Raw genomic sequence first — 24,272 nt, forward strand, 5'->3', positions numbered from 1 at the left:
AATTCAGACTGGACATAAGGTGCAGCTTTCTAACGGTGAACCATTTACCAAGGGTTGTGGTGCAGTCTCAATCACTTGGAATTTTTAAATCAAGATTGGATGTTTTTCTAAAAGTTTTGTTCTAGTTCAAATAAAAATTAATTCAGACAGGTCAGACTGATCAGAATAGTCCCTTCAGGCTTTATAATCTATGAATTTCTTGTTCAGGGATGTGAGCACTATCTGCTGAGTATGCAGGACAGTGGGCACAGCCAGTGGGGCTTTTAAGGGATCATACCTGGAACAAGAGATTTCAGGATTAGTTTAAATGGCTTTTTATTTGAGTTCCATTTAAGATGATCTGGCACACTCCCTATGTAATTTTTCAGAGCTGCTGAAAGCCCCAGGGCTCACTAGAGGGTCTCAGAGGTCACAGCATAAAGTTGTTATGCAGGATCACACAATTCACTCGGTTGTCCTCAAAAAATGCTCTCACTGTTATGTTACATGGAGAGAAAAGCCCAGTCTAGCTGTCTGTCCAGGCCCATGAGCTAGCACACTTCCCAACAGCAGCTCTCAAAGGTGCTCTTCTGCATAACACTGTCTCTAGAGCACCTAATGAAAAGGACCCTGTAAAGTAGGTTTGATATTCTAGTAGGGCATGTTGGTGGGGAGTGTGTATTGGGGATCTGCGGAGCAGATTAATACACTTCTACTTTACAATGGTTCTGTTGGGTTCCTGTAAAGTTTCTCTTTGCTATTGAAGTTCTTACCCCCTGTGAAGTACTGCATTGTGTGTGCAATGGCTATTAGGCAGGATGGACAGGGATGTTTGCCAGAAGCTGGAAATGGGTGACAAGGGATGGATCACTTGGTGATTACCTATTCTGGGACACCTGGCATTGGCCAGTCAGAAAACAGGATACTGGGCTAGATGGACCTTTGGTCTGACCCAGTATGGCCGTTCTTATGTTCTTATGTGCTTCAGTGACTCACCTGAACTTTCCATAGACAGTGCAGCCCTAGCCATCCTTTAGGTTAATCAACAGTCTTATGCCTACAATCCTGACACTGGAAACAAGAGCACTTTTTAATGATGCTCCAAGAATCTCCCTATTACTCTCTGCCATTCCCTGTCTGTGCTGACACTTAAAACCTGATTGAAGAAACGCTTGGGCCTAAGTAGTGGAAGTTAGGCGTTTGCCCTTGTGGTAGGCCCATCTTTCCCATGAATAATTCCTCCAGGGCAGGGAGCCCTGTATCTTAGTGTAAACAGGTTTGAGCATCTTGCTGTGTAGCATACTGTGCAGTGAAAAGAGTTTGTTGATTTCAGAAGTAAAGAAGACAGGTGTTCATTGGAGAGAACGCAGCAAAGTGAAGAGCACTGCAGACAGGTGAGTACCAGGACAGTGTGTGTGCTGAAGGGAGACTGGAATCCATGCACTGCCAGGGGATTGTGCCAGGCGGGGGTGTGAAAAGCAGAGGAGATTGTCTCTCTGGAGAGGTCAGGGTCCCACTGGGCGAATGGGATATTGGTGTCAGTGCAGGGCCCGGGAATGGGGTAAGGCAGTTTTGTGTGTCTGCAGAGAGCAGAATGAGAGGCCATTTAGGGGAGGATAGGACCTGTGCTTGGTCTGTAACCGCTTTCCTCTGAGGAGTTCAACAGTGCCTAGCAGAATGGGGTCATAGCCCATGACTGGGGCTGCTAGTCACTGTTGTAACACAAATACGTAATACGAGGGGTCAGGTCGGTGGAGAAAGGCAGCGGCTTGTGGGATTTGTATGTCAGTGAGAGGGGCTGGGCAGGGCTTTGTGGAGGTTGTGTCTCAGTGGGAGAGTTTGGGAGGTGGAGAAGGGGGAGCTGTGGATCCTGCCTGTCTCTGATCAAGCTGGTGGGTAGGGTATGTATTATTCCCCTCTCATTGGTCCTTCTTTGCAGCTCTCCATCTTGCTCGATCTGGTGAGCTACTGCTGTGAGCAAAGTCCTGAGGCCTTGGCTCTGTATTACGATGAACTTGCCAACTTGATTGAGAAACAGAAAGGGAATTTGGATTCGCAAATCCTGGTATGTTACAGAGTGGTCTGTGTTCAGTCAGTTATACTAACCCTTCGGTGACATGCAGGTTAACCAGGCATTATGGGACAGCATCTGTGTAAGAATCACACCCCTGTCTGAAAATGTTGTTCCTGCTATTGCTACAGGTGACACCTAGGATTCCCGTAACTGACTGAGATTAGATGGAAAATCCAGTCTTTCAGCTTGTTTACTTTTTTGTTTACATACCTGGAGTGGTCTGTTGTTGGTGTATGCCTTTCACACAGCCACGGTGGAGAGAGAAACCTTTTTAAAAATAGCAAATGTGGTTGTAAATGTACCAGACATAGCAGGGGGGATCAAGGGCAGGAATAGAACCTGAAACTACTTTAAACTTTTTTTTTACATGGCATCCCTTTAAACATGCAGGGCTCTCTAATGTCCAAGGGTTTGGAGGAGACAGCATGGGGCTGTTTGGGGCTGCTTGGTTGGGGAGCAAGTTGGGACTTCTTCCTGCAGAGTCTCGATTGACCCTGCCTTTCCCCTTACTTGGGAGCCCTTTCAAACCCTGCTTTCCCTTCTACTGTGCCTACTGGGGAAGACAGTAGGTCATACTGGGGGTTAGGAGGGTGGCTGGTGGGGAATGTGAGACCATGGAGGAGCTGTTGTGGGGGTGGTCTTGTGCTGTCGGGGCACAGGAGGCAGCACTGGTATTGGGAGGAGGGTGGAACTTGGCTGTGCTGTGATTCTTGGAAGCAAGTACCAAGACCACAGCAACCACAGTTCATTAGCCAGTGCAGAAAGTCCAGAGTATTTAGTGCCATTGGCTTAGGGTTGCAGAGATGACCTTGTGTTCTGCTTTGAAGCCTCTCTGGCTGTGTCTTCATTAGGAAAAAGTGTTCTTAACTTGAGTCAGCTAATGTTAGGTAAAATCCTAGCCCAAATGAGATGGTTAGGAGTTCTCACGTGTTAGCAGGTCAAGGTAAAACTATGGGGAGCCTAGTTTGTAATTCAACCTGCTAGTTCATTTGAAGTTTACACATTGCCTTGTCTTCACTGGGATTTTATCTTGAGCAACCCACTCTCCCCCTTCATCCCCTACCCCATTGAAGACAATGCCCTTGTAGTTGGGAGATGGAAGAAGAACAAACCAGTGTTGTGATTAGTGGCAGCAGAGTGGCCAGCCTGAGAGCTGGGGGCCCCAAGTAACCCAGAATTCTGCATCAAACATAGCATGCCTTGGGGAGAGGAACGATCATCCTGCACAGAATCTGTCAATGGGGACCCCTTGAATGGAGGTGCCCGTCTGTCTTTGGGTGGCCACAGCCTGATAACCCCACTGCTAGAGAGCCCAGGGCTTTTTATAGCATGTTGGATTAGCTTCAGAAATAAAAAGGTTGAGAACCCCTGCTCTGGAATAACCTCTGGGTGTTGGGTGCATGTAAGTCTGTGTAAAGGGGTGGGGAACAGGCAGCAGCAGGCAGGGAAGCTGGATAGTGCGATAATCTTCTTAAAATATTTGGATGTGGCAGAGACCTTCCCTTCCACAGTAGCTTAGTCAAACTGAATCAAGGACATGGGAGAATAATCACAATAATACCTAGTGGTTTCATAGCACTTTTCATTTCAAAGGCAGTGAGTAGCATTTTAGAGCTAGGGAAGCTGAGCCACAGGCTGGGTAGTGATTGGCCCAAGGTCACATGGCAGATCTGGGAATAGGACCCAGTCTCCTCAGTCCCAGTCCAATGCTCTGGTCACTGGGCCACATAAGTGTATGAAATGCAGGGGGAAGAGGATGCTCTTCCCTTTCCAGGGGGAAAGAGATACTGGAAACCAATTAAGATCCCCACCCCTACCTTAGCCTTGGTCTACACTAGGAGTTGAGGTCGAATTTAGCAATGTTAAATCAATTTAACCCTGCACCCGTCCACACGACGAAGCCCTTTTTTTCGACTTAAAGGGCTTTTAAAATCAATTTCCTTACTGCACCCCGGACAAGGGGATTAGCGCTGAAATCTGCCTTGCCGGGTCGAATTTGGGGTACTCTGGGCACAATTAGATGGTATTGGCCTCCGGGAGCTATCCCAGAGTGCTCCATTGTGACCGCTCTGGACAGCACTCTCAACTCAGATGAACTGGCCAGGTAGACAGGAAAAGGCCCGCGAACTTTTGAATTTCAATTTCCTGTTTGGCCAGCGTGGCAAGCTGCAGGTGACCATGCAGAGCTCATCAGCAGAGGTGACCATGATGGAGTCCCAGAATCGCAAAAGAACTCCAGCATGGACCAAACGGGAGGTACGGGATCTGATCGCTGTATGGGGAGAGGAATCCATGCTATCAGAACTCCGTTCCAGTTTTCGAAATGCCAAAACATTTGTCAAAATCTCCCAGGGCATGAAGGACAGAGGCCATAACAGGGACCCGAAGCAGTGCCGCGTGAAACTTAAGGAGCTGAGGGAAGCCTACCAGAAAACCAGAGAGGCAAACGGCCACTCTGGGTCAGAGCCCCAAACATGCCCCTTCTGTGATGAGCTGCATGCCATTTTAGGGGTTCAGCCATCACTACCCCAGCCGTGTTGTTTGACTCCTTCAATGGAGATGGAGGCAACACGGAAGCAGGTTTTGGGGACGAGGAAAACGATGATGATGAGGTTGTAGATAGCTCACAGCAAGCAAGCGGAGAAACCGGTTTTCCCGACAGCCAGGAACTGTTTCTCACCCTGGACCTGGAGCCAGTACCCCCCAAACCCACCCAAGGCTGCCTCCCGGACCCGCCAGGTGGAGAAGGGACCTCTGGTGAGTGTACCTTTAAAAATACTATACATGATTTAAAAGCAAGCATGTTTAATGATTAATTTGCCGTGGCATTCGCGGCTCTCCTGGATGTACTCCCAAAGCCTTTGCAAAAGGTTTCTGGGGAGGGCAGCCTTATTGCGTCCTTCATTGTAGGACACTTTACCACTCCAGGCCAGTAACACGTACTCGGGAATCATTGTAGAACAAAGCATTGCAGTGTATGTTTGCTGGCGTTCAAACAACATCCGTTCTTTATCTCTCTGTGTTATCCTCAGGAGAGTGATATCATTCATGGTCACCTGGTTGAAATAGGGTGCTTTTCTTAAGGGGACATTCAGAGGTGCCCGTTCCTGCTGGGCTGTTTGCCTGTAGCTGAACAGAAATGTTCCCTGCTGTTGGGAGCGGGGAGGGATGAGGGGCTAGCCACGTGGTGGGAGGAGGCAAAATGCGACCTTGTAACGAAAGCACATGTGCTATGTATGTAATGTTAACAGCAAGGTTTACCGTGAAAGAGTGTACCCATTGTTCTATAAAATGTGTCTTTTTAAATACCACTGTCCCTTTTTTTTTCTCCACCTGCTGCATGTGTTTCAAGGATCACAGAATCTTCTCCTTCCCAGAGGCTAGCGAAGATTAGAAGGCAAAAAAAATGCACTCGCGATGAAATGTTCTCTGAACTCAAGCTGTCCTCCCACACTGACAGAGCACAGACGAATGCGTGGAGGCAGACAATGTCAGAGTGCAGGAAAGCACAAAATGGCCGGGAGGAGAGGTGGCAGGCTGAAGAGAGTAAGTGGCGGGCTGAAGAGAGGGCTGAAGCTGAAAGGTGGCGGCAGCGTGATGAGAGGAGGCAGGATTCAATGCTGAGGCTGCTGGAGGATCAAACTAATATGCTCCAGCATATGGTTGAACTGCAGCAAAGGCAGCTGGAGCACAGACGGCTGCTACAGCCCCTGTGTAACCAACCGCCCTCCTCCCCAAGTTCCATAGCCTCCTCACCCAGACGCCCAAGAACACGGTGGGGGGGCCTCCGGCCACCCAGCCACTCCACCCCAGAGGATTGCCCAAGCAACAGAAGGCTGGCATTCAATAAATGTTCAATAAAGTTCAATAAACTTTTAAAGTGCTGTGTGGCCTTGTCCTTCCCTCCTCCACCACCCCTCCTGGTGCTTCTCTCCTCCACCACCCCTCCTGGGCTACCTTGGTAGTTATCCCCCTATTTCTGTGATGAATTAATAAAGAATGCATGAATGTGAAGCAACAATGACTTTATTGCCTCTGCAAGCGGTGATCGAAGGGAGGAGGGGAGAGTGGTTAGCTTACAGGGAAGTAGAGTGAACCAAGGGGCGGGGGGTTTCATCAAGGAGAAACAAACAGAACTTTCACACCGTGGCCTGTCCAGTCATGAAACTGGTTTTCAAAGCTTCTCTGATGCGCACCGCGCTCTCCTGTGCTCTCCTAATAGCCCTGGTGTCTGGCTGTGCGTAACCAGCGGCCAGGTGATTTTACTCAACCTCCCACCCCGCCATAAACGTCTCCCCCTTACTCTCACAGATATTGTGGAGCACACAGCAAGCAGTAATAACAGTGGGAATATTGGTTTTGCTGAGGTCTAACCGAGTCAGTAAACTGTGCCAGCGCGCTTTTAAACGTCCAAATGCACATTCTACCACCATTCTGCACTTGCTCAGCCTGTAGTTGAACAGCTCCTGACTACTGTCCAGGCTGCCTGTGTATGGCTTCATGAGCCATGGCATTAAGGGGTAGGCTGGGTCCCCAAGGATAACTATAGACATTTCAACATCCCCAACAGTTATTTTCTGGTCTAGGAAGAAAGTCCCTTCCTACAGCTGTTGAAACAGACCAGAGTTCCTGAAGATGTGAGTGTCATGTACCTTTTCCGGCCATCCCAAGTTGATGATGGTCCCTTGTGATCCACCAGTGCTTGCAGCACTATTGAAAAGTACCCCTTGCGGTTTATGTACTTGCTGGCTTGGTGCTCCGGTGCCAAGATAGGGATATGGGTTCCATCTATGGCCCCACCACAGTTAGGGAATCCCATTGTAGCAAAGCCATCCACTATGACCTGCACATTTCCCAGGGTCACAACACTTGATGTCAGCAGATCTTTGATTGCGTTGGCTACTTGCCTCACAGCAGCCCCCACTGTAGATTTGCCCACTCCAAATTGATTCCTGACTGACCGGTAGCTGTCTGGCGTTGCAAGCTTCCACAGGGCTATTGCCACTCGCTTCTCAACTGTGAGAGCTGCTCTCATCTTGGTATTCTTGCGCCTCAGGGCAGGGGAAAGCAAGTAACAAAGTTCTGTGAAAGTGCCCTTACGCATGCGAAAGTTTCGCAACCACTGGGAATCGTCCTAGACCTGCAACACTATGCGGTCCCACCAGTCTGTGCTTGTTTCCCGAGCCCAGAATCAGCGTTCCACCGCATGAACCTGCCCCATTAGCACCAGGATGCCCACATTGCCAGGGCCTGTGCTTTTGAGAGAAGTCTGTGTCCATGTCCTCATCACTCTCGTCACTGCGCTGACATCGCCTACTCGCCCGGTTTCGCTTTGCCAGGTTCTGGTGCTGCATATACGGCTGGATAATGCGTGTGGTGTTTAATGTGCTCCTAATTGCCGAAGTGTTCTGAGCGGGCTCCATGCTAGCCGTGGTATGGCGTCTGCACAGAAAAAAGGCGCGGAACGATTGTCTGCCATTGCTCTGACGGAGGGAGGGGCGACTGACGACATGGCTTACAGGGTTGGCTTACAGGGAATTAAAATCAACAAAGGGGGTGGCTTTGAGAGAAACAGAAGGGCCCCCTCAAGGAGAGAACTCAAAACCTCAAGGATAGAACTCAAAACTGGGTTTAGCAGGCCGTTGATTTCACAGAGGGAGGGAGGGAGGAGAAAATGAATACAAAACAAATCTGGTCTATTTCTTGTTTTGATCCACTTCATCTGTCTGTATACATCTTGCTGGCAGCAGACTGTGCAGTACGACCGCTAGCCATCGTCATCTCCTGGGTGCTTGGCAGAAGACGGTGCAGTATGACTGCTGGCCATCGTCTTCCGCTGGCTGCAGATTAAAAGACAGTGCGGGACTGAATCGCCACGAGATGAAACAAGGGAAATGACTTGGCTGAATCACTTCCATGTTTGCCCAGGCTCCCCTGACCCCATTGAGGTCGGTTAAAAGAGCACCCTGGACTACGTCGACGACGGCTACCAGTCATATTGCACTGTCTGCTGCCAAAAGGCAATAAACTGTTGCTGTATAGCAATGCAGTACCACGTCTGCCAGCAACCAGGAGACATACAGTGATGGTTAGCTGAGTGGGCTCCATGCTTGCCATGGTATGGCGTCTGCACAGGTAACTAAAGAAAAAAGGTGCAAAACGATTGTCTGCCCTTGCTTTCACAGAGGGAGGGAGGGAGGGAAGGGGGGGCCTGACGATATGTACCCAGAACCACCCGCAACAATGTTTTAGCCCCATCAGGCACTGGGATTTCTACCCAGAATTCAAAGGGGTGGTGGAGACTGCGGGAACTGTGGAATAGCTACCCACAGTGCAACGCTCCGGAAGTCGATGGTTGCCTCAGTACTGTGGACACAGTCCGCCGACTACATGCACTTAGGGCATTTGTGTGGGAACACACACAATCGACTGTATAAAAACGCTTTCTACAAAACCGACTTCTATAAATTTGACCTAATTTCGTAGTGTAGACATACCCTTAGGCATTTATTCAGGTGTTTCCTATGTGTAATTTCTTGGAGCTTTCCTACTCCCCACAAACTGTTGGACAACTCTCTCCTCCTACCCCTGTCCAATCCAATTAATTTCTATCTCTCCCTCAGCCATCGCTGATGATTTAAACGTGTAAAGTGCATGGGATCCAGTTTGCATGACATACAATACCAGCCCTTTGAAGCGTTTGGCATACTGTGGGTCAGGTCTTCAGTCAAAGACCTTCTCATGGATGCCACCTGTCCCAGTCCCATGGCTCCCCTGCTGCAACTAGAAGGCTTGGTTGCATGCAGAATGCATATTAAGAGAGTAGTAAGTAGAGCGGATGTTCGCTGCAGCTGCTTAGCAAAATCCCAGTTTTGTGTCTCAGCTGTTCATTTCCTTTCCCTTTCCCAGGCTCCATGGCTCTTGCAGCCTGCTCTGATCTCTCCAGGACTCTTTAGTTTGGTTCTGCTCTCCTTTGTATCTGTTGCCCCTCGTTTGGGATCATCTTTCACTAACCCCTGTGCTAAGCTGTGGTTCTCTTTCTTCCAGGAGCGGATTGGGAAGAGTGTGGTGGAGGACTTTTCCAATGACTTTGTGGTAGATCTCACTCCTGTAGTTGATGGGTATGCTGGAGAAGTGCTAAGTGTTAATGCTAATAATATTTATTGTCAATAGCTAAATTTGCTAACATGATGCTGACTGCAACTGACAACTGGTTTCTCTGCAGTGTTCACCTGTTCCCAGTGAAGTCCTTGTATAACCTGGATGAAGATGAGAGTCAGGGAACAATTGTTATCAACCTATTGCCACTGCTGTCACAGAACTGGCTTGGCAAGAGTGTTGATGAAATGGCAACTAGGAACCAGGGTAAAAAGTAAGTGATGCCTTCCTTTTAAAATCATTTCACTGTCCAATAAATTGTAGTGATGTTCTTTCCTCTTAGGGCCATGCACTATAAATTCTGGTCACAGTTCTGCCTCCCTAAATGCCTATCAAATGACTAGACAGAAAAGTTAGGCAGGAGCCTGTATTCTTGTCCATTTCTTGCAGTTGAAGATGTCTGGAGCTCTGTGGTGTGGGAGGGGCAGGATGATATAGTGGTTTGCGTGCTAGCCTGCCACAGACTCCCTGTGCTATGTTTGACAAGTTGCTTAGTCTCCCTTTGCCTCAGTTCCCCATTTGTACAATGGGGAAAATAGCATTTCCCTGCCTCCTGGAGATGTTGTAATAATAAATATATCAAAGATTATGATACTGTAGAAATGGGGTTGATATTAAGTACCATAGATAGATTTAGTTTAGAGAAAAGCTGGAGGAAGTGTGATTGAGGTATATAATTGAGTGCTCCTTTTTTATTCCTTCTCCTAACACAAGAACAAGACATCCACTGAAACAGAAAGGTAGCAAAATTAATACTGTAAAAGGAATTAATTTTTACCAACATATATTCAGCATTGGAACTTACTGCCACAAGAGCTCATTGAGGCCAGAAACTTTTTGGGTTCAAAAGAGAATTTGACATTTTGATATGAATAACAAGAAAATCCAGAGTTAGTGTGAAAAACACTTTTAGGAGGTGCATGAGCCCTCCTACCTCAGGGCAAAAGCAACCAGTTACTGAGGGAATTGGGAGGAAATTTCTCCTCCACAATTGCTCACTTCACAGCTTCTCACACCTTCTTCTGACTCATTTGGTATTGCCCAGACACTGGATTAGATGGACCCTGGTCTGGTCTGATCTGATCGGTTCAAGTACAGCTTCTTTTCTACCTGTGGAACTTTACCCTAATCATATGAGATCAAGGACTTTATTCTTTAGAAGCAAAGCTGAGGGAGAAAAGTTAACCATGGTGCTTTTCTTCCCTGCAGACTGGCAGGGGCAGAATATTACAAATGGGCAGTGGCTTCAGAGGGACAGGAAATATTTTTCTTTCTTGAGGTTCCCCTGCTGAGTAGTAGAGTGCAGAAAACAGCCTATCTCTTCTTTTCCCAGGATAGTGTCTCCAGAATGTTTGTGTCCCTCTTTCCGATTGCTGAGGCTTTACACGACGGAACAACACAATGGGAGCATGGAGGAGATCGATGCCTTGCTAGGTATAGGGAATAGCCATTGAGCTCTACCTGTCTGAGCCCGTCTCCCTGCCCTAGTTCTGCCAACAATCTCTGCAGTCATGGCAGGGTCTCCAGGACTGGTGCAGGAGAGATTGAGGTGTTGTGTTACCCGCACCCCCCCCCCGGACATGGTGGGCTGTTCTCTGACCTGAGGGAGGTGGTTGGCTGGGCTCGGTTTCCTCTGGTGGGAGGTTGAGTTCAACAGTGCTCAGTGTGGTGGTTGGTACAGTGCATGCAATGGGAATAAAGCATTCTCCACACAAAGGGAAGCCAGGTGAGTGAGAGTGCCAGAGATGGATGTCATGGTAACTGAGCCCGGCAAGCAGAGTTCAAGTAGCCCTGTTCCTGCTCTGTTACAGGCTGTCCCCTATACCTGACTGACTTGGAGATAGAAGGGAAGCTGGGCTCCTTAGCCAAGCAGGAAAGGGAATTCCTGTGCTCACTCTTGTTCCATGCGCTCAATTGGTTCCGTGAGGTGAGTGGAACTGCAGAAAGAGGCTAGGCCTTCCACTGCTCACTTCATACCTTACTGTGCTACAGAATTTTGTATTGTAATCACCTTCTAACAGGCTTGTAACATGCCACCTGTGCAAAGGGGAGTTGGCAGGTCCTGGCCCCCATGGACCTGTCCTGCCCCTCAAATGCGGGGGGGGGCAGTTGGGTGGGCACAGATCCCTTCATCTCTTCCCTGCTCGCTCCCCAGTTGGATTGGGCACAGACCCCCATGTCCCTAGGCACACTCTTTCAGATTTCAGGGATTCTGTAGTGAAGACCAGCTGTAAGTGGCTTCACAGGGAGTGCTGTTTACAATTCATGTCCCTTCCTGGTGGATGGCTTCCTGGCTGTCACTTGTCTCAGTCCTTTGGGATAGACAAACGCATCATGTGTTAATTCCTCTCCCCTAATTAATATGTTCACCAGTCCCTCTTTGTAAACATGTCTAAAAGGATATCCAGTAGCTGCTTCTGTGTAGCAATTATGAGAGAGACATGGGCATTGCTGCTCTGATAGTTTTTTTCTGATGGAATTCTGAAGAGATGGGTTTTTCTGTGCAGCGTGGATTCAGAGATATAAACTGCCTGTGTGAATGGTGTCACCCAGATGTTCGGGACTAGTAGATGTTAGTCAGGCAGGAGAAATTAATTACTGAATAGTGCCCCTTTTGTTGCTAATGAGTATGATTTGTATCTATAGGTCGTGAATGCCTTCTGTCAGCAACAGGACCTTGAGATGAAAGGGAAAGTTTTGACTCGATTACAGAACATCACCGAGCTACAGAACATGCTAGGAAAGTGCTTAGCAGGTGAGCTATGCAGAATACAGGATCCAGAGTCTAAGTGAGAATTTGCCCTTGGAAGGGGACCACTCTGCATGGCTAAATGCCTTGTATAGTTATTCTCTGAATTATGTCTTCATTTGAACTTCTCCTGCACTATTCCCAACAGCAAATGTTGATGGAATCTGGTAGAAAGTGACAGACACTCCAGTAAGCCAATTAATAGCCGTATCATGAAGAGACAATGTCTCACCAGAGTAGATCTGGTTGTAACAAATGTGCATTATAAGTAGGACCCTACCAAATTCATGGTCCATTTTGGTCAATTTCACAGTCATAGGATTTTTAAAATTGTAAATGTCATGATTTCATCTATTTAAATCTGAAATTTCACAGTGTTGTAATTGTAGGGGTCCTGACCCAAAAAAGACTTGGGCTGGGGTGTGTGTCACAAGGTTTTTGTAGTGGAAGTTGCGGTACTGCTACACTGACTTCTGTGCTGCTGCTGGCGGCGGCTCTGCCTTCAGAGCTGGGCAGCTGGAGAGCGGTGGCTGCTGACCGGGAGTCCAGCTCTGAAGGCAGATCCGCCGCCACCAGCAGCAGCAGCACAGAAGTAAGGATGACATGGTATGGTATTGCCACCCTTACTTCTAGGAGGCTGCTTGCAGAGCTGGGTCCTCAGTCAGCAGCCACCACTCTCTGGCTGTCCAGCTCTGAATGCAGCAGCCTAGAAGTAAGGGTGGCAATACCATCCCATGTCTGCCTTCAGAGCTGGTATGGTATGGTATTGCTACCCTTACTTCTGTGCTGCTGCTGGCAGGGTGCTGCCTTCAGAGCTGGGTGCCAGGCCAATAGCCGCTGCTTTCCAGCCTCCCAGCTCTGAAGGCTGTGCAGAAGTAAGGATGGCAATACTGTGACCCCCTCCCTAAAATAACCTTGCGACTCCCCTGCATCTCCCTTTTGGGTCAGGACCCCCAATTTGAGAAATGCTAGTCTCCCCTGTGAAATCTGTATAATAGAGGGTAAAAACACACAAAAGACTATATTTCACGGTCCGTGATGCATTTTTAATGGCTGAGAATTTGGTAGGGCCCTAATTATAAGCCCCATTTTTAAATCTTTGGATAAACTGCGGTCTGGAAGTAGTAAGCAAGCCCTAGCTCTTTAAACTGCTGCAGCAACATAAAGAGGGCTGCAATGGCCCCAGGGGAGTACCCTGAAGTAAGAGTGTTTGTTCCCTGGCTGGCCTAGAGTTGCTGGAATGGTTCTATGCTGGCCTCCCTATCAGCCCCCAGTGTAAGGGCATACAGGAGGTGAGGCCAGAGAGCACTGTGTCCTGGTCATTCTTATTTGGCACATGGCAGAAAGAGAGCCATTTCCGCCAGGACATAAGTTAGAGCAACCTTGATGGTGCTCTACCTTCCAGACATTATGGAGGGATCAAAGGTAACTTAAGGCATTAAGCATAGGAGTAGAGGAGGAGGTGACCAGGATCAGTGGAGGCATTTCCCATGGAAGTCTAGCTTGCTCATATTTTATTGTTTGTGTGAAGAACTTAACTCACTGACTTACTGTCCTCTGACTCTTTCAGCAAGCCCTGGCTATGTACTTCCCCCAGCTATTTTTGACTGTGAAGCCCTGGAAGCAGCACCAACTGTCAATGCTGTTGGTCTAGTTAAAAAGAAGAAAACAGGTAGAGAAAATTCCCCAAAATACTTATGCACACAGTTTGCAGTCAAGGATTCAGCAGAATTGCACAGCTGTAGCCACATCAGTGCAACCTTAGAAACAGGGATCAGATCCAGGGTCTGTACAGCCCAGTATCTGTTCTCTGACAGTGGCCAGCACCAGATGCTTCAGAGGAAGGTGCAAGAAATGCTGCAGTAGGTAGTTATGGGATAACCTGCCTCCAGGGGAAGTTTCCTCTTAATTCCCAGTAGTTAGAGGTCTGTTTAAGCCCTGGGGTTTATATCTTTCCAAAACCTATTGTATAATATTTACTAGGGCTGTAGATTAATCCCAGTTAACTCACATGATTAACTCAAAAAAATTAATTGTGATTAAAAAATTTAATTGCAATTAATCGCAGTTTTAATCTCACTGTTAAAAATAGAATACCAATTGAAATTTGTTAACTATTTTTGGATGTTTTTCTACATTTTCAAATATATTGATTTCAATTACAATACAGAATACAAAGTGTACAGTGCTCACTTTATAGTATTATTTTTATTACATATATTTGCACTGCAAAAATGATAAAAGAAATAGTATTTTTCAATTCACCTCATACAAGTATCATAATGCAATCTCTTTATCGTGAAAGTGCAACTTACAAATGTAGATTTTTTTATCACATAACTGCACTCAAAACCAAAACTATGTAAAACTTTAGAGCCTACAAGTCCACTCAGTCCTATTTCTTATTCAGCCAATCACTAAGAAGCCAGCAGCATTATCTCCCGTAAATGTAAACAAACTAGTTTTTCTTATTTACAATGTCACCTGAAAGTGAGAAATAGTCTATTTTATTTTCTCATGGATTTGGTGGTTTTCTTATGGATTTGGTTGTTGCTAATGAGGAGAGATTTAAAGGGGGAACCTATTAATAAACAAACTCTTTCTCAGTGGATTAAGAGCTGTATAGGGCATTGTTACACCTTAGCCAGAAAGCCAGTACCTCCTGGCTTGAAGACACACCTCACCAGAGCCACAGTAGTTGTTTCAGTAGCACACCTTAGGCACATTCCCCTGTGCGAGATTTGTAAAGCAGCAACTTGGAGTTCCACGCACACCTTTATCTTTGCACATCCAGTTTGTGAGAGTGGTGCTGCAGTCTGTATCTAACTAGAACTCCTCACCCACCTTCCTCCTGATGGAGCACTGCTTGCCAATCTCCCATAAATGGGAATGCACAGAGGCCTTTGAAGTCACCTCTGTGCATTCAGAGTACCTACCCAACTGCCTCTCTACCTCAGAGTTCTATACAACATTAGGACTCTGGTCTAAGGAGAAAGAACTAAAGCCATTGGAGAGATCCGCTCCCTGATACAGAGTAGGGTGATGACATCATCTTCACGCAAGAATACTCATGAAGTTCCTAATGGACAAAGCTTTTTAGTGAATTTCTGTAGCTCGACATTAGGAGGTGCCATATCCCACACGTGTAAATGTACAGAGGCAACTCTTGAAGAAGACGTTACTGCTAGGTAGCCTCTCTTTATAATTCTGGATCTTTTTGTTACCCAGAGAAATGTTTCATCTTATCCACAGTGACATCCTCGAGCAAGGAATATGTGCCTCTGTGTGCCTGGGGTAGTCCTTACTGAAAATGCCAAGTTCAGGGAAGACTGCAAAAGGAAGAGCAGACACTCCCAAAGTGGTGGTTAATACTGAAGTCAAACTCACCAACAGTCATAAACTGTGCTTCTGATCCCCCACACTGGTTATCGAGAAGCAAAAAATAGAAATCACACTACTGCCTTTATTGCATTCCAGTTCTCTGGCCCTCAGTCAGCACCTAGGTCCAGTACAGCGAGAAGTTATTTAAAAACTCTGCTCACATATACAAAATGTTCTTCTGACACCAAAGGGCCAGCCATGTTACCAGGTCAATATTAGTTTGGATCTTACCCAAAATACCATGTTGCTAACCAATCCTTTAGTGTCTAAAACTAAAGATTATTATAAAGAAAAAAAGAAAGACCAAGAAGAGAGTTGTTAAATGGTGAAGCGGTCAGATATATGGACTTTGAAGTCTCGGTATGTATCAGGTTCTTAGCAGTATTGGTGAGTTTGCTGGCTTGAAAGTCCCTCTGGAACACATCCACAGCTTGGATGGGTCATTCAGTCTTTTGTTGAGAGCTTGAGTTTTTAGAAAAGTTACTCCAAAGGTTAAAAGCAGGAATGAAGACAAAAAGGAGATGATGCAGCTGCCTTTTTATATCCTTTGTCATGCGGCTTGTACTTCCTGTGTCCCAAACACAAGCTTCACAGCACATGGCATTGAAAAGCCTTAGAGTTCTGTCCATAGGCATGCCCCTACATGACTTGCTGACTCATAAAGTGTAATCCCTGGCTTTTTCAATGGGTTCATTATATAGCTGAAGACCCTTGAAGGGCCATCAAACAGGTTAAGCCGTGATGCCAATCTGTCTGGGGGTGTCCCCCAGAAACACAGCATAAGTTTTGAAACACAGATATATCATACATATCTATAACTCACAATATAAAAAGAAAAGGAGTACTTGTGGCACCTTAGAGACTAACAAAATTGTCAAATAAATTATGCTCAAATAAATTTGTTAGTCTCTAAGGTGCCACAAGTACTCCTTTTCTTTTTGCTAATACAGACTAACACGGCTGCTACTCTGAAACCTGTCACAATATAAAGGTGATACAAATATATAAACAAGATCATTATATTTGGCAAATCATAACATTTTCACAGATACCGTACATGGCATATCTGTCGGCTTCCTTGTAATTTTATAATATTGGTATCAACAATATCATAAAGTGTCTCCCATATTCCATACAGCATCACAGAGTCCACATCAAACATTGTGTGAAAAACTATTTTCTTCTGTTAGTTTTCAATTTGCTCCTTTTTGATTTCACTGAATGTCCCCTTGTTTTTGTGGTAAGAGACAGGGAGAATAGAAGCTTTCCATCTATCCTCTCTAGACCATTGTGATGGGATCCCTTGGGTACAACCTGAAATTGTGGGACTGCTGTGCTCCCCTTACTCTCCAGCCTGGGTTTTCTCTCACAATGGTTTGCCAGTGACAAACAGCAAATTCTTCCAGGTGCTGTTATCTTGCACGAATGCTCTCCAAGGCACTCATGAACTATACACAGGGAAACACCAGCAAATATTCCCAGCCTTACACCCCAGGAATGTACCATCTTACACTCCTCAAGACCTTTTCTTGAACAGTACAAGCTCATTAATTAGTTCGCCACTTCGTCAAAGGATAGTGGACATGCACCAGCCTTTGTAACCTGAGCAGATTCCCCATGCACTTTAGACAAACCCACTGGTAAGAATAAAACATTAAAATAAGTTTATTAACTACAGAAAGAGAGCTTTTAAGTGATAGGCATAAAGGTCAGAGATAGTTACCTATGAAAATAAAAAGTAAACACGCATTCTAAATCCTAAACTTATAGACTAAGCAAGATTTGAATCAAACAGCTTTTCTAACCTGACTGGATGTTGGAGGCAGGTTACAGTTCTTAATACACAGGCTGAATTTCCTTCTCTGCTTGGGACAGTCTCCTCAGTTCAAAGTCTTTGTCTTCCTGGCATTCTTGTTGCCTTCAGTGTAGGTGGGGCAGGAGAGAGGTAGAATCATGGTGCCATGCCACTGTCCCTTATTTTATACTCTCAATTCATGTCCCAGACATGTCCTGGTTGGCCTTGCTGAGTCACAGAGTTGAGCAATCTCCGATTGTGTGGTGCTTGTGCAACTGAGTCATAGAGTTGAGCAATTCTTATTGTGTGATGCTTACACAACTGTCTTTTACAGAATTGTAAATACCTTGTTTACAATTCCCCTATTGATCAATGATCATTTAACGCCCGCGTGGGTATGGGTTACCACCCTTTAGTCACTGGAGAGCTAGCAGTGGGCATCTCCCAAACTCACAACATAGTTTAATACCAACCATATAGCAAATCTTATACACACTAACAATATACATATTTTGACAGAACAGTGGTTTTCAGCAGATCATGAGCTTTCATATGACGACTTGCAAGGCACACTTTGAAATATCACAACCATATACCAATCATGAATATGGGGGTTACAGGATGCTACTTTGAGGTATAGCATGTCACAACCATGCATTATTGTATGAACTTATTATTATTATTTGTATTACCATAGCATGTAGGAGCCCTAGTCATGGACCAGGACTCCATTGTGCTAGGCGCTGTACAAACATAAAATACTTTTATCTTGACCTCTCTAAGGTGACAGTCCCAATCTTTTCAGTTTCTGTGCAGATGAGAATTTTACTAAGCTCCTAATTATTCTCATCACCTTTCTCTGAACCCTTTCTCCTTCTGCAGATAGGGTGACTAGTCCTGAACCCAGTATTCTAGGTGAGGGCATTTCTATTGATTTATAGCACTGCATTATAATATATGTACATAATAGTAAAAACATGGGGCCCAATTAAGTAAACTAGTTTAAGAAAAAAGAAAAAGAAAAAAGAGTGGTTGGGGAAGGGACCCCAAATGTCCTGGGCCCTGCAATTTCAGGCTGTGACCCTGGCTATCTCCAATATAGTCTTTATGTAGTGCTTTGTCAGCTGCTTTCCTAAATCTGACTAGGTTACAGCATGAGCATTCCCCTATCAGTAGCCTGGCTGAGCCCTCGCAGAGGCTCGGGTTTGGCATGAGCTATGTTTGTAAAACTGTTTCTCTTCCAGGAGGAAAAAAACAAAAATCTGAAGGCAGCAAAGACTCCTCTGCAGACCACTCACAAATGGAGGAGAATCCTGAGGGAAATCAGTCCGAAGCTGAGACCACCCAGCTAGAGAAGGTACTATTGGTAAAAGGGGCTTGTGGGGGATAAGAAAGGAGTGTGTAAAACAGAAAGCGAGGAGAGGGACTCTTAACAGTGATAGAAATCTCAGTTCAAGAGCTCAGTGCTGCTTTCTGACATGATCCTCACATCTGAGCTTGGAAAGTCGGTTTTGTTTGAGTGTCCTCTGCATATTTCTGGTCTTGTGATGCACTGAACCTTCTGGTAGTGTTTGAGCAGATTCTAAAGGTGTGGCTATCGAAGGTTGCATGGCTGTTGCCACCTAAATTCCTTCCAACCACAGCAGCAAAAGAACTCGGATTTCTAATGTACTCAATGCTTTTTTTACCTCTGTCTTCACGAACAAGGTCAGCTTCCAAACTACTGTACTAGGCAGCACAGCATGGGGAGGAGGTGACCAGCCCTCTGTGGAGAAAGAAATGGTTCAGGACTATTTAGAAAAGCTGGACAAGCACAAGTCCATGGGGCCAGATGTACTGCATCTGAGGGAGGTCCTGGATGACTGGAAAAAGGCTAATGTAGTGCCCATCTTTAAAAAAGGGAAGAAGGAGAATCTGGGGAACTACAGGCCAGTCAGCCTCACCTCAGTCCCTGGAAAAATCATGGAGCACATCCTCAAGGAATCAATTCTGAAGCACTTAGAGGAGAGGAAAGTGATCAGGAACAGTCAGCATGATTCATCAAGGGCAAGTCATGCCTGACTAACCTAATCACCTTCTATGACAAGATAACTGGCTCTTTGGATGAGGGGAAAGCAGTGGACGTATTATTCCTTGACTTTAGCAAAGCTTTTGTTACGGTCTCCCACACGTATTCTTGCCAGCAAGTTAAAGAAGTATGGGCTGGATGAATGGACGAAAAGGTGGATAGAAAGCTGGCTAGATTGTTGGGCTCAACGGCTAGTGATCAATGACTCCATGTCTAGTTGGCAGCCGGTATCAAGCGGAGTGCCCAAAGGGTCAGTCTTGGGGCCGGTTTTGTTCAATATCTTCATAAATGATCTGGAGGATGGCGTGTACTGCACCCTCAGCAAGTTTGCAAATGACACTAAACTGGGAGGAGTGGTAGATACGCTGGAGGGTAGGGATAGGATATGGAGGGACCTAGACAAATTAGAGGATTGAGCCAAAAAGAAATCTGATGAGGTTCAACAAGGACAAGTGCAGAGTCCTGCACTTAGGATGGAAGAATCCCATGCACTGCTACAGACTAGGGATTGAGTGGCTAGGCAGCAGTTCTGCAGAAAAGGACCGAGGGGTTACAGTGGACGAGAAGCTGGATACGAGTCAACAGCGTGCCCTTCTTGCCAAGAAGGCTAACGGCATTTTGGGCTGTATAAGTAGGAGCATTACCAGCAGATCAAGGGACATGATCATTCCCCTCTATTCGGCATTGGTGAGGCCTCATCTGGAGTACTGTGTCCAGTTTTGGGCCCCACACTACAAGAAGGATGTGGAAAAATTGGAAAGAGTCTAGCGGAGGGCAACAAAAATGACTGGGGGGCTGGAGCACATGATTTATGAGGAGAGGCTGAGGGAACTGGGATTATTTAGTCTGCAGAAGAGAAGAATGAGGCGGGATTTGATAGCTGCTTTTAACTACCTGAAAGGGGGTTCCAAAGAGGATGGCTCTAGACTGTTCTCAGTGGTAGCAGATGACAGAACAAGGAGTAATGGTCTCAAATTGCAGTGTGGGAGGTTTAGGTTAGATATTAGGAAAAACTTTTTCCCTAGGAGGGTGGTGAAGCACTGGAATCGGTTACCTAGGGAGGTGGTGGAATCTTCTTCCTTAGAGGTTTTTAAGGTCAGGCTTGACAAAGCCCTGGCTGGGATGGTTTAGTTGGGGATTGGTCCTGCTTTGAGCAGGGGTTTGGACTAGACCTCCTGAGGTCCCTTCCAACCCTGATATTCTATGATTCTCAGATCCTTAGCTAGATAAGTGCCTTTTTACCTTTTAGACTAGTTATTGTTAAGATCAGATCTCTTTGATTAATGAAAGAGAGTGTCTGGCCTCAAATTCAGATGCCTCAGGTTCTGGTGGAAGATATTCCAGCATTGAAGAGTGAAATTTTCTTGTTTGATACATAGGATGTCCAGTAGTGTTCATTCGAGTCTGACACTCATATCTAAGACCTAATCATTTCCTAAACAGTCTTCCTCCTCTTTCACATCACTTGTCACACAATATCGTCTTTCATCGAGTGCACTGTGAGTTTTGCTCTTACCATAGATTCATGGAATCTGGAGATGTCAAAACTCTCTTAGATCATCTTTTCAATCTTCCAGGGGTGAAGGTCGTATTGGTCTCTTTAGCAAATTTTCTAGTGCTTTATTCAGTCCAAAGTGGTGATGCTTTCACCACTTCCTTAGGAGACAATTCCACGCCTTCACTACTAAGAAGACTTTCCTGTTGCTCAACCTCGGAAAAAATGTGGAAGACGGAATATGGGAGAAGTGTCTTTATTGAGCTGGGATAGTTTAGGGGGAGCAGAGGGGAGTTGGTTTGTGTTGGAGAAAATCATGCACTCAGGGGAAACCCCTTGGCTGTTTTCACACGTACCAAATAATGTAGAGTCCTGTATTGTAGGACCAAAATTTTTTACATGCAGTATTCTTTACCAGAGCACAGATGTGACCATTGGCTTTATTCTGTTATTAACATTGCCATTTTCATTTCAGGACACCACTGAAAAAAGGTCAGGGATCCCTTTGGTGCAGCTGCAGAGTTACCGTGCATTCTTCCGAGAGCTAGACCTTGAGGTATTCACCATCCTGCACTGTGGGCTGCTGACCAAGTCTATTTTGGACTCGGAGATGCACACAGAGGTAAGTGTAACAGACTAAACTTGTACCAAGAGGGGCCAGAAGGCTGCTGCAGAGCTGTAACTGGTTCATTCTCACCGAGGGTTTGGAAGACTTAGCCTCCTCTGCTTAACTAAAATGGAGAAAATCCAATCTCATCATGGCCCATGCCCAACTGCAGAAAGTCAGTATGCTGCTTCGGGGAAGGTATCCACGTCCACACAGGAAAAGACAGGTGCTTTAGAAGGTCCTAGGACAGATAGTAACACTATAGCTGTGGCAAATAGATGTTACTTGTGCACCTCCAGCTGATGCTCCATCTTGAGGCTCTTTCAGCTTTGATCAGTTTCAGGCTTTGATCTCTCTTACTAACCACATGGGACGTGTTAAACCCTTTGGAGCTAATGGGGATTGCAAGTCAAAAACCACATGTTTTAGTGATGGCACATCACTGATGTCACATCCAAACCATTCTCAGCTACTGTCAGAACATCATGTTCACTCCAGTCACTTTCCCAACCAGACAGGACACACACAGACAGGGCACATGAGAAGAAAAAGAGAGAAGACTCTTTCCTTGGGCAGGCAAAGTATCATGTCCATGAAAGGGCAGATGGGAAAGACTGGACTGGAGGTGCATTCCCACTGCTGCACGGAGTTTTGCTCCTCATCTGCAGTGCAGTAACCAACATCAGATGAGTAGGCAGAACCAAGTCCTGGATCAGTTAGGGTATTATGGTAATACCTGAGAAACCAGGACCTTGAGATTTGATAGGCCCAACAGCCATAACTTGGAATGAAAAATAAAAGAAGGCATAGAAAAGGACATACACAAAAACTGACCAGAGTAAAGACAAACAGAGTTGATTTTGTGTCACTGGGATTTATATTTCTCAGTCCATGGAAAAGTCCGAGGCTGTTCACAGCCATCCTTCCACAGTTTTCCATTAGCTCTTCTAATGCAAACCATCTTAGCTGAAAAATGAGGGAATTGGCAGGAGTCTCAAAACAAAGTTCAGACAAGAGCCCAGCATGCATTGGGTAGTCCTGTAGCATGAGTTTGATTAAATTACTTCCAGGTCTTTCCCAACAGATTCAGGGTAAGAATTCATAGGCCTTAAACTTCTTAGACTGTCTCTTGGAGATATGCCAGGTCAGTTGGTCCTGTTCAGTTGGTCCTATATACACACAGCATATAGCTGCCACAGCTGTCTAATGTGTAATGGGGAATTTTGGGGATCAGTGTTACCCTAAATTGCCAAGTTTAGGTAATCCATCCTATGTATAACCCAAGATCCTGTGTGCCTACTTTTGAGGATGGTTAATGGAGATGAACATACTGAACTATTTTCTTCCTTGAAATTTTAGGCCAGAGAAATTGTACAGTTAGGGCCAGCAGAGCTTGTGTTCCTTCTGGATGATCTTTGCCAAAAGCTGGAGCACATACTGATGCCACCCGCTGCAAAGAGAGCCCCTTTCTTAAAGGTATGTACAAAAGGGAGAGGTGGGGCAAAGTGTTTACTAGCTAGAGGCACGGAGAGTGAAATTCACCCTCCGGTAGAGAGCCTGAAGAAGGCATCTGTGCTAGATTGAAGCTGGGGATACCAGTGGTGCATTGGCCTTATGTATGCTCTCTACACAGGGCTGAATTGGAAAGAGCTTCCCATATACTTAGGCTTATTACAGTAGTGCCTAGGAAATGGCTAAGGTCAGAGCCCATTGTACTGGGCAGTGTACAAACAGAGTAGTAGACAGTCCCTGCCCCAAAAGCTTACAATCTAAATAGCAAGACTGACACAGGGTAGGGCAAAGGGATAGAACCTGCCAGCAGTGTGAGCCAAGGGCTGGGCAGCAAAGGGCATTAGAGTGCTGCCATTTTTAATTGTTTTTTGTTTTTAATGTTGTGGTTTAAGTTTTGTTAGCAGGGGATTTGCTAAACAGAAAGACACAGGAATGGAGAGAGGACATAGATGGGAAGGGGTGCAGAAGAAGAGGGAGGGGAGGAAAGGATGAAGGGCAGCTGGAGTGAACCTGAGGTGACGAGACTGTGAGGGACGGGGTGAAGAGGACTTGGAGCATCATTCGTGTCAGTGTCCCTAGGTCCCTGCTTCAGAACCTGCTGAGGCTGCTTCTGTGTCTGCTCTGCTGGCTACAAAGTTGCTCTGGTGTGGGGAGCTGACTTTTCCCTGGAATGTGCCTGCTGCTCCAGCCCACCTGCCTGGGGGTCCCATTCATCAGGATGTGCTGAGCTATGTTACTTAGAATGGTTAGTGACACCCCAAGTCGAGGCTGCCTGAGCATTTCCCTTTTCACGTTCTCATAACTGTCTCAGACTTGCATCTTTTAGGGCTGATATTTTTCAGGTCTGCCTGAGGGTGAATATTTTGTTGTTGGAAGTTTTGAGTCCAGTTGTTTTGGAGTATGACGAGAATGAAAACTACACTCCTTTTCCATTGTGCCTTTCTTCTGTTTACCAGCTGTAGCACCGTCTTTGGAGAGGCAGACTGGCCTTGTGCTGAGACTCAGGCACTGGGTTGAGACTTAGAAGAGCTAGGTTCAGTTCCCAGCTCCGGCATGGGACATCATCCCTCTGTGATTCGCCTCTCCATCTGTCACATGGGGCTAATAATCCTTCCTTTCTCCCAACCTTTGTTTAGTCTGTAAGCTCTTTGGGACAGGGTCTGAGGCACTACATTTTGTACAGCACCTAGCACAATGGGCCATAGTCTCAGCTGGGGCCTCTAGACTCTACCATAGAACAAATAATAATAAGTTGTTTGCTGGAGCAGCGGCTTCTGTTTGGAGGAAAATTTCCTTTTGTAAGGAAGCAAGACAGATTCACGCAGGAAGTGAGTCCTCCCCATAGGTCTCTACTTGAGTCTCTTCTCCAGTAAATGGTTTCTGGAGGCGTGCCAGACCAGCCTCCATCCTTCCCTATTCCAGAACTGTTTGGCAGAAGGAATCCCTGCTTCACA

At 46.1% G+C, this 24,272-nt stretch overlaps 1 protein-coding gene across 9 annotated transcripts in view; it reads left to right on the plus strand.

Moving 5' to 3' along the window:
* FANCD2 (FA complementation group D2) overlaps positions 1-24,272 on the plus strand; it is a 191,760-nt gene that overhangs the window by 63,166 nt on the left and 104,322 nt on the right. For 7 of the 9 annotated variants that reach the window (XR_006292126.1, XM_037903424.2, XM_043550844.1 and 4 more), the window contains 11 exons: positions 1,313-1,373; positions 1,919-2,044; positions 9,101-9,174; positions 9,279-9,425; positions 10,545-10,645; positions 11,023-11,138; positions 11,858-11,966; positions 13,531-13,632; positions 18,381-18,493; positions 21,175-21,321; positions 22,666-22,782. Coding sequence is in view for 8 of the 9 variants with exons in the window: in XM_037903424.2 (XP_037759352.1) it covers positions 1,313-1,373; positions 1,919-2,044; positions 9,101-9,174; positions 9,279-9,425; positions 10,545-10,645; positions 11,023-11,138; positions 11,858-11,966; positions 13,531-13,632; positions 18,381-18,493; positions 21,175-21,321; positions 22,666-22,782 (1,213 nt within the window). In the remaining variant the exon portion in view is untranslated. The remainder of the gene's footprint in view (positions 1-1,312; positions 1,374-1,918; positions 2,045-9,100; positions 9,175-9,278; positions 9,426-10,544; positions 10,646-11,022; positions 11,139-11,857; positions 11,967-13,530; positions 13,633-18,380; positions 18,494-21,174; positions 21,322-22,665; positions 22,783-24,272) is intronic. The other 2 variants (XM_043550843.1, XM_043550847.1) reach the window with 1 other exon arrangement.

This window comes from Chelonia mydas, chromosome 7, assembly GCF_015237465.2.
Source record: "Chelonia mydas isolate rCheMyd1 chromosome 7, rCheMyd1.pri.v2, whole genome shotgun sequence".
NCBI lineage: Eukaryota > Metazoa > Chordata > Testudines > Cheloniidae > Chelonia > Chelonia mydas.